Source organism: Palaemon carinicauda, chromosome 44 (assembly GCF_036898095.1).
Source record: "Palaemon carinicauda isolate YSFRI2023 chromosome 44, ASM3689809v2, whole genome shotgun sequence".
NCBI classification, from domain to species: Eukaryota; Metazoa; Arthropoda; class Malacostraca; order Decapoda; family Palaemonidae; genus Palaemon; species Palaemon carinicauda.
In genome coordinates this window covers 19308783-19318904 of record NC_090768.1, presented here as the reverse complement: position 1 = coordinate 19318904, position 10122 = coordinate 19308783, and the positions used below count along the sequence as shown (strand labels likewise).

The window sequence follows — 10122 nt, the reverse complement described above, 5'->3', positions numbered from 1 at the left end:
TTAGAATACGGCAGTGTAAAGGGGGTCGCAGTGGGTGTCAGGCCCCCCCCCCCTCCGTTAGGTAAGTAGGTAAGGGGAACGGCTTGTAGGTTAAGTTAGGGGGGAAAGTTTAGGTTAGATGATGTCCATTTTTAATCCACGGGGGAGGAACTGGCCGCTAATATACAAAGGCTCCAAGGAAAGTTACCATAATCAAAACCCAGTAGCCTAATATTGATAAAACACGATCAAAATATGATAGCTTTTATTTGCAAGTACTTCCGAATATATATAAAACGGGAGTTTCCATTACCATTTTCCATGGAGTTGTTCGTAGCCGTGTTCATCCCTACCTAATTGAGTGTATTCATCTGTAATTATTTGTGTTTTTGTTCACCCATAGCTCGCTTCACTCGCAGATAAACATTATCTCAGTTCCAATGTTCTGGCAAGCATAACATGGTGGGCGACATGGCTCTTATTTTGGCATTATTTGACTCTGCTAATTTATCACTTGGATCAAGTGGCTTTTGCCCTGCCGTATCGTTTCGCTCTGGATTTATCATCTCATTCCTATGTTCTGGCAAGCGGGAAATATTTTGCTATGCACATTAGCCCTGTTGGCTAGTATTTTGGCGCTATTTTATCCTCTGTATCTAATACATCTCTTAGTTCAATTACACAAGCTTAATCAAAGGGATGAGTTCTAGCTTCACGCTCCATTCTCAGTTCGAACAGGGACTTGGCTTCCATTTCCAATTATCAGACTATCAAACATACTTTTCTACCCTAACCTTTCATTATTAACATGATAAATAAAATAAGAGCTGTAATTGCATAGCATATTCCATTATTGAAAAATAACCAAAATGTTTAGAATATGAAATGTTTAGCCTTTTATTATCTTCGAACAAGTAACTTACGACAGAAGCACCACCTACCAGTTTTTTTCTAAACTACAGGGGGGGGGGGGGGAGGCATCTGTTGCATGTGCTATGATGAGAAAACAGGCATAAAGGGAATTTTTTTTATTAATTTGTAACTATTTATAGAGATTCTGGCGTATTTATAGAGGTTTCTGCCAGAAGTATATGGTATTCAAATTAGTGTACTGTATTTGTAAAGATCTGTTCAATTATGCAAGTTCCAATGTCCGAATTAATATTGCACTGTTCTATAATGAAACCGGTTAATGTATGGTAGGCTGCTTAAATTTATTGTCATATATATTAACCATACATTTTCCCGATAGGTGAACATGTGTTTTATCCAATTTTTATCATTAATATTAGGGCAAATAACCCTTGAGTAATGTGTAGGTAGTTGGATCACCGAATTTTTGTCCACCAAATTACTCGTCCACTTGGCTAATGTGCTTGGCGCAACATGTATTGCTTTCCAGAATAGAGGAGCAGTGAATAATGTTAATTGTAAATTAAGCGAGCCACGGTGAAGCAGACCAGTAAGTAAATAATTATTGTTGGTTCGTTGACCAACTTACTCGTAGATACACTTATTAGTGTAGGTAATGATTACTGGGATAAGAAGGATTCTCATGTTCTATGCAATCAGCAAGCCTGGTGACCCAACGATCTACCTATGTACCCAACCATTTTATGAGTTTTCCCACCCTCATATATAAACAATTAGTGGGAACCCTAGTAGGAAACTAGTTTTCAGGGCATGAAAACATAAAAAAAGAGCAATTTGCTGCAAAAATAAATACAAATTACTGAAGATAATTAGTTGAAAAAAATGTATCGTTCATGTATTGGTATGAAATTAAAGGGACAATAATGATTCTTTAATTTCTAGCTAACATGGAATTTATAAGAAGTGAAGAAGTGCTGGCTGTTTTGGCACTTTTCTCTAAGATTAATGGGTGTTGTGTCATAATAACTTAGTTTTTTTTTATTTGTATGACTTTAACTGCCTTTTTGAAACCATTAAAAGCTTCCAGGTATTTATGCATAAGTTCCCAAATATTTTATTAACAGCCCTTCTTTCCCACATCTGGACCCCTGCTTCAATTCCAGTGAGAATACAGTCTCAAGAAGACATCTCCAAGTGTAATTTCATGTTGGTTCCTACTTTTAATACTAACCCTTGATCTCTAATAGGAATATGACTTCAGCAAAGCTGGAACAGGTTATTAAACTTCTAACAAGGTTAACATCCTTGATCATTAGGTGGTGGGTAAGCACCAACTACCAGACAGGTAGAGCAACCTCACTTTAGCTGCTGGTGAGTACTTACGTAGCCTACTGTCTGGCGTTTACATCTGGCTGTTTTTATCTTACTTTTTCTCTTAGTTTGAAATGAGTTCTTGCCGTCGTGTTCAAGGGTTTTTGGAAGCAAGGATATGCAGTGATATCTGTTAAGTTTCCTGATTACTTGCCAATATCCAACATTCTTGTTTCTGTTGGGTGGCATGTCTATTGCTGTCCTATGCTTTTGGTGTTAATCATTGTCAACTATCACGTGAGTGAGATTGTCGTCTTCACTATTACGACCAGAGAAGACAAACTTGTAGTTCATGTGAGGGTTCGAGATGACAGACCATAGACAAGTGATGCTTTATTTCCGACACGGGCAAAGTACAGCACATTGACCTGTGCGGGCGGCAGTGTAGCAAGGTGACTGACCGACCGTGAACAGGTGAAAAATGCGGGGCATTTGTGTTTACTACAGTTCACATTGCAATAAATATGAAAGCCCACGCTTGCCATATAATGATGAAATGTATATAGAAATGAAGGGCAGATGATTCTGCGCCAGACTTAATAAATATGTACAGAAAATATATACAAGGATGATAATATTGCTTCAAGCGTTGTAGGACGTTGTCCTTACAACTACTCCCCCCCAAGACAATTATTAAAAGGAGAACATTTTAATGATTGTATGAAAGAGATAGATAATAAACATATGCTCTCTGAGGAGGACCCAGGGGAGTTGCTTGACCCAATGCTTGTCCTTGCATTGGGCCGTTAGGGCCTCCTTCAGGGACCGATGGCTCCTTTTGACCATGCCGTTGGTTACGGGGTTGCAGGCAGTCTTGCTGTGCAGGTTGGTCCCCATCGGGCGGGCGATGGATGCCTACAGGTCCGAGACAAAGGCGGGTCCCCTGTCGGTTATCATGTCGTTTGGAACTCCGAAACGGCTGACCCAGCTTGAGAGAAGGGCCTGGGCACAGGCGTCCATTGACGCTTCGGTCATGGGTGTCGCTTCCGGCCACCTCGTTGATCGATCGATGATTATGAGGAGGTATCTGGCATTGCCTGAGGGTGGCAATGGCCCGACAACGTCGATGTGGATTGTCCGAAACGTCGCTTGGGTTGTGGGAAACTGCCGACTCATGACTCGGTGTGACGGCCAACCTTGCTGGTCTGACACGCCATGCATGCACACGCCCACTCGCATGATTCCTTCCTTATTCACGGCCACACGAACTTGTCGATCATCATCTTGGTAGTGGTCCTTGATGAGGGTTGGGAGAGGCCGTGTATGATGTCGAATACCAGAATGCCTCGATGGTAATATAAAAGGTCGAGGAGTACCTGTGCTGGTATCGCCGAGCAGAGTGGGACCGTTGGGATGTAACGTGACGTCTTCCCACTGAAGGGAGGTCGAGAAGGACCTCGTGTCTACTGTGGTGGGGTCATCCGTCTGCTCCCGGGCAATGTCCTCGTAGTCCACCCCGATGTGGATGGAGTTGATGCAGATCCTCGACAGGGTGTCGGCCACCGGGTTCCTTTTTTCTGGGACGTAGCTGATGGTACAGCCGAACTCGGAGATGGCCGCCAGATGTCGTTGCTGTTGGGAGGACCGTGTGTCCCCAGGCTTGGTGAAAGCGTGGACCAGAGGCGGGTGGTCCGTCTGAATTGCAAATGATGTTCCCTCCAGCAGGTACTTGAAGTGCCTGATGGGGACGTATTCTGCCAGCAGCTCTTGGTCGAAGGTGCTGTATCGAGTCTTGGGCGGCTTTAACGTCCTGCTGAAGAAGGCTAGGGGTTGAGGCTCGTTGTTGACCAACTGTTCCAGGACGGCGCCGCATGGAACGTTACTGGCGTCCGTAGTTAACTTCAGGGGGGCCCGGGCCCCTGGTAGGCCAGGGTTGTGGCTTGCAGAGGGCAGCCTTTCTCTGCTTGAATGCTTTTTGTTGAGGCGGTCCCTACTGTAGTTTCTTGGGTTTCCCGTTCAAGATGTTGATGAGGGGCGTCATCACGTTGGCGATGTTGGGCAGGAACCTCCGGTAGTAGTTAGCCATGCCGATGAACTCTTGCAGGGCCTTCACGGAGGTCGTTGCCGGGAACTTGTTTAAGGCCTCCACCTTCGATGTCACGGGGCGCATGCTCCTTTTTGAGAGTTCGTGACCCAGGAACTCCACCTTCTCCGCCCTGAATGTGCACTTGTCGAAGCGTACTACGAGGCCATTCTGCTGCAGTCGCTTCAGGACCGTCCTCACGTTCCCCAGGTGGTCCTCCCGTTTTGTGGAGAACGCGAGGATGTTATTGATGTAGACAGTGCAATAGGGAAGGTCCCCCAGAATGCTATCCATTAGACGCTGGAAGGTCGCCACGGCGTTTCTCAGGCCGAACGTTTAGTAGGAGAAAACGTATGACCCGAATGGGGTGATGATGGACTTCGTCGGGATGCACTGGGACCTGAAAATAAGACTTCAGGAGATCCATTTTTGAGAAAATAGTGGCCCCGTGGAGGGCCCCAGGGAGATCCTGCATCGTGGGCAAAGAGTAGTGGTTAGGCGTCGTGACCAGATTTAAGCGTCTATAATCACCGCAGGGCCTCTAACTCCCGTCAGGCTTCTTGACCATGTGCAGCGGAGAGGCCCACGGGCTGGACGCCTTCTTGCAAATTCCCGTGCGCGCCATCTGGTGGAAGGAAAGCTTGACATCTTGTAGCTTCTGCGGTGGGAAGTGTCTAAACCTGCAATGGGTTGGGTGGCCGTTGTTGAGATATGGTGAAATATCCCATGCTTGGCTGGGACCCCTTCAGTTGGTGAAGCTTGGGATTGATGACCTCTGGGAATTCCTGCAGCAGGCGGCTGTATTCGTTGGGTGTGACTGAACACACCCTGGGAGGGCTGGGCCCGCTGGAGAGGTGGTGGGACCGGTATGAATCCTGGTCGACCTGTTGTTTGCGACACATCTACCAGTAGTCCGTGGTGAGCGAGGAAATCGGCGCCCAGGAGGGGCACGTTGAAGTCTGTGATTAGGAAAGGCCAGTCGTAATCCCAGCCCATGATGGATATCTTTAGTGTCCTTGTCCCGTAACAGGTGATGGGGCTGCCCTGTCGTCTGATGGGTGGCTGCGATCATCCTTCGAGGGTGGGAAAGTTGACACTGTAGCGCCGGTATCCACCAGCAACCTTTCCTGAGTTGACGTCCAGGATGTAGAAACCCGTGTGATCGGGCATCGCCCACTCCACAGTTGCTTGTTGACGCAGTCGCCCACCTAGTTTTTTTGGATGGGCGCATGGCTGGATGCACTTCCGTGCCTCTTTCCCCCATACTCGGTGGAAATAGCACCATCTGGGAAAGTCAGGACCCTTGTGGTAGTGGTCTTCCCGTTGGTGTCATTGCTCCTGCTGGGGACTCTGCTGGCGTTGCTGCTGCTGTCGATGCAGTGGGGGACGAGAGTGGGAGTTTTGGAATCTCCCGCCGTGGACCGCGTGGACCGCGTTGACCCCCACTTCGTCTGGCTCTGCAGGATAACCTTCGGTCTCCTCCCTGATGGCGTTGACGGAGGCGGTGACGGCGTTTCTGGCAGCCCGGGGTGCCAGGTGAAGTTTCTTGGCCTTCTCAACCAATGACGGCGTGTCCAGGTCCTTGGCGCCTTCCAACTGGGCACGGATGCTTGGGAAAGGCGACAGAGGAAGATCTCCCTTGACATGCTTATCTCCCTGGGCCATCTATCGCTGTTGAGCTCATTCAGCTGAAGGAGGTCCTCAGTTCGTCCCAGGCTGCCGAGGGACAGGTGTCGCCAAGGGGCATCGTCATTAAGTCGAGGGCCCGCTGGACCCTCAGGGGTACCGGGAGGTCATAGATCTCAGTCAGTTTCTTTTTTAGGTCGCTGTACCTCATGGGTCCCAGTCTCTGTTTCAGACAGGTAGAAATAATTTTAAAAGCATCTGGTGTCAACATTACCATCACCATATCTGCTTTTTTATCTCATCGGTAATGTTTGCCAGCTTGAAGTGGGACTCGGCACACTTTAACCATACCGTCGATACGTACGGTGTGAAGGGAGGCTGCGGCAATTCATGTCCTATCGACATTTGTGTGGCCGCTTGTGTTATTATTGCGCCGTGCCCTTCGGTTGCAAGGTACTGTTGACTTCTGAATCTGTCGTCTGACCCCACACTCCGAAACTCACTAGTGAGCCGTATTAAGTCGCTAACATGGTAGGAATTCCAAGCAGTCAAGTAGTCGTTAATTTCCGTGGCAAAACTGCTTTTGGAAATGACAGATCACAAACTGATTTGCGCCATAATTAGTCCGTTAGTGGCGTTGGGGTATGTGGAGTTGCGAGCCCGTATGATTTCTGTCGAAATCGCCGTTGCAAGTCCGGTAAGGAAAACTCCGTGGGAAAGTTTTGCCAATGCAAACGTAAATGGCGTTAAGGTGAAGAGTCGTAAGCCCAAACGATTTGTTTTTTTGTAAATCGCCGTTGTAAGTCCGTTAAAGGAAACTCTAGGGTCACCAGTTGTGAGAGTTCGAGATGACAGACCATAGACGAGTGATGCTTTATTTCGAACACGGGCAAAGTACATTGACCTGTGCGGATGGCAGTGTAGCAAAGTGACTAACCAACCGCAAACAGGTGAAAAATGCGGGGCATTTGTGTTTTCTACAGTTAACATTACAATAAATATGAAAGCCCACGCTTGACATATAATTATGAAATTTATATAGAAATTAAGGGCAGATGATTTTGCGCTGGACTGAATAAATATGTACGGAAAAATATATACAGTACAAAGATGATAATATTGCTGCAAGCGTTGTAGGACGTTGTCCTTACATTCTATGTACTCTCTCCCCATCGCGTATTTGCCGAGTTTTCTTCTCTACAAAGAATGTGTAAAAGACTTCTTCTTTAGTCCTGAAGTCCTATCAATAGGAGTTAGTTTGCGTAATTTCTACCATCTTCACCCCCATGGGAGAAACAGTGCAAGTTCCATGAACCTCCCATTTGTGTACAGAGCAATGGTAGCTCGTGGCTAAAATTAGCGGGGTTGCTGCACCAGAAAATTTGTAGTGTTTTTTTTAATATTGTGTAAAAGGAAACAAACAGGTATAAGAAATTAGATTAGAAACTATTGAATCCTAAAAGAACAATTATCATTTTTTTACTTACTATTACCTAAATTGTTGAAGTTCAAGGTTGATCTATGCATTTATAAATGAAATACATTCTTCTTTTAATTTGTGTAAAAAGGTGAATTTCCTCCTTGGTCTCTGGATGGCAACTGTAAAAAGTTTTTCCATTGAAAGCAATGCAGTCTACAATTACATTTAATCTTTCCAAATTGCTTCTTAGAAAAGTTTTATTGTTTTTAGTGTTGAAAGGAAGTGTTTGACCTCTAATGTAGTCTTGAGGATTGTTATAAGAGAACCAGAAAAACTTGTAAAACAGCCAAAAAAAAAAAAAAATAATAGAATAGCTGGAAGTAGGATAATAATCTAATTTTCCATTGTTCCATCTCTATACAAACCCTCTCTATTTATAGGGGATATTACTTTCGGTGTAATTGAAAGACGAGCCATAAGATTTTAGTGAGGGATAACCACCCCAACCACTAGTTAGTGGGAGGGGTGAGGGGTAGCTGGCTACCCTGCTCCCTCACACACCTGGGCTGAGCACCCACTTTGCTTTTGGGTCGGTAGGGTGTGGACATTTAGGCCTACTCTCTCTCCTGCCTTAAACTGGACTTTCATTTTAACAATAATCCATTCTGTTTTTTCTTTCTCTTTTCAGTGTGTGTGTGTGTTTGTTTCCTTCTAGATCAGCTTCTCCTGCAAAGTCCATGAAATTGCGGACTTCTTTTACACACACACACACACACACACACACACACACACACACACACACACCACACCCCCCCGATCTCTTCCCGAAGCTGCTCCTCGACCGTTCCTCTCTGGGGAATGGCTGAGTAGCAGCGCAGCCTTACTAACCCCAGGTCAACCTTGTGGTTCGAAGGACAGTACCGCTTCCAATAGCGATTCGATTCCGCCCCATCCCCCGGGGAGAGCCTGCTCATTTTCTGATTTGTTACAGATGTGGCCTTCGCTGGGTGTTGATGGTCCCCCGTCGAAGGAAGTTCTGTTTGAACTCTCAGTTGGGTGCTAAGAGGAAGCGTACTCGGACTTCCTCTGTGGTGGATCCTTCCGTTTTTGTCACAGCACCAGACCACCTTGGTGTTGCTGCCCGTCAATCGGACTTCTGGTCTTCTGTGGCTGATGCTGAAGACTACGCTATTCCCCTTCGGGCTGGGGGAAAGAAAAGTCCAAGGCAAGATCCCCCATCGGGAGGACCTCCCTTTCGTTTGCGAGAGTGTTAACCAGCTTGTCACTTACACTGACTTTCGCCGAGGAATATGCTTCTCCCCCTAGGGATGGGGGAAAGCAAAGTCAGAAGCAATGTCCTCCATCAAGAAGACATCTCTCTCGTCGCGAGAGAAAGTTTTGCGTGACTGAGCAGACTCCGTCTTCAGAGGAACCTACTAGACGTTTCCCTTCGGGGGCTCTTCGGGTGGAAGAGTTTCTGACAAATTGTCTCTCTGGGCATTCTCCCCCCCCTCCCCCCTAAGTAAGGAGATGCCTGTTTGAGCCCTCGAACTCTCGTCACGCCGAGCCTTCGGGCTCTCGTGAATCTGGGTATCCAGGCTCCCATGACCCTGGCCCTCCAGGCTCCCGTGACCCTGGGCCTCCAGGCTCCCATGACCCTGGGCCTCCAGGCTCCCATGACCCTGGGCTTCCAGGCTCTCATGACCCTGGTTCTCCAGGCTTTCATGACCCTGGTTCTCCTGGCTCATGTTACGTAGAACCTCTGGGTTCTCGTGGCCTACTGCCTTCGGCTCTCATGACCCCGAACCTCCAGGCTCTCATGACCCTGAACCTTTGGGCTTATGTTATGCAGAAACTGGGTTTTCGTGACCCAGAGCCTTCGGGCTCTCGTCGCGATGAGCCTTTGGGCTCTCGTGACTTCAGGCCTTCTGGCTCTGGTCGTATTGAGCCTTCGGGCTCTTGTAATTTCGGGCCTTTGGTCCCTCGGTTCTAACAATTCCCGTACAGAACGAGCACATGTGCTGTCCGTAGGGAAGAGGGCGTTGCCCTCTCTCTCTCTCTCTCTCTCTCTCTCTCTCTCTCTCTCTCTCTCTCTCTCTCTCTCTCTCTCTCTCTCTCTCTCTCTCTCTCTCTCTCTCTCATGTTTTTGGTACAGGCTGCTACTCCTGCTGTGACTTTCACTTTTACCTGTTGCAGAGTTCCAGAGAGAAGCACAGAGTAGCTGGTCGTTTGTAGTGCATCAAGACGCCTAACAATTTCCCTGCATGGTTTTGTAGTGGGAGTAATGCTGCATTGAGCCCAGACCTGGAAAGGCGTTCGGTGGTAGGTTTCAGCACTCATGTGTACGTCTAGGGCCTGTAGTAGCAGCACAGGTTGTTTAGCTACCTTGGCTCCTCTCACTGGACCATTTGTATCAAATAGAGGATGGAGGTTACATGTTGGTCTGGGATAAAAGTGTAGAATGACAGGTCTTTTCTTTTTCTTTTAATCTTCCCCTTTCTTTGGCCACAGCTTTGTAAGCATTGTCAGTTAGAATTTATTTGTACTCAAACTTACAGCTGTTCTATAACATAATATACCACTTGGCTTGAACCAAGCAAACCTATTTAGGATATATATGCTACTTAGTTTGAACGTGGCAAACCCATTAGTATACTTATGCTTCAGTGTTACAACTCTGAGGCTTTCTACTAGGTGTCCTTTACTGCATGGGCCTTAGACCCACTGGTATAGTCACAACATTGGTGCACAAAGTGTAAGGAACCAGAACTCTTACTACCTAAAGGGTCTGAGATAGGAATCCAGGTATTACTTTTCCAGCCAGTGGGAA

At 46.9% G+C, this 10122-nt stretch overlaps 1 protein-coding gene across 1 annotated transcript; it reads left to right on the top strand.

Moving 5' to 3' along the window:
* The first annotated feature begins 8305 nt into the window (after positions 1-8305).
* LOC137634348 (uncharacterized) lies at positions 8306-9285 on the top strand. Its single transcript, XM_068366746.1, has 2 exons — positions 8306-8549; positions 8816-9285. The coding sequence occupies exons 1-2, from the start codon at positions 8306-8308 to the stop codon at positions 9283-9285; spliced, it is 714 nt and encodes a 237-aa protein (XP_068222847.1).
* The last annotated feature ends 837 nt before the right edge of the window (positions 9286-10122 follow it).

What these genes read in the sequence shown, in the direction of transcription:
- LOC137634348 (XM_068366746.1), top strand. Translation starts at nt 8,306, where the DNA reads ATGGTCCCCCGTCGAAGGAAGTTCTGTTTGAACTCTCAGTTGGGTGCT. An exon ending in ATCGGGAGGACCTCCCTTTC is followed by an intron (nt 8,550 to 8,815) that starts GTTTGCGAGAGT and finishes CTCCCCCCTAAG; the next exon opens with TAAGGAGATGCCTGTTTGAG.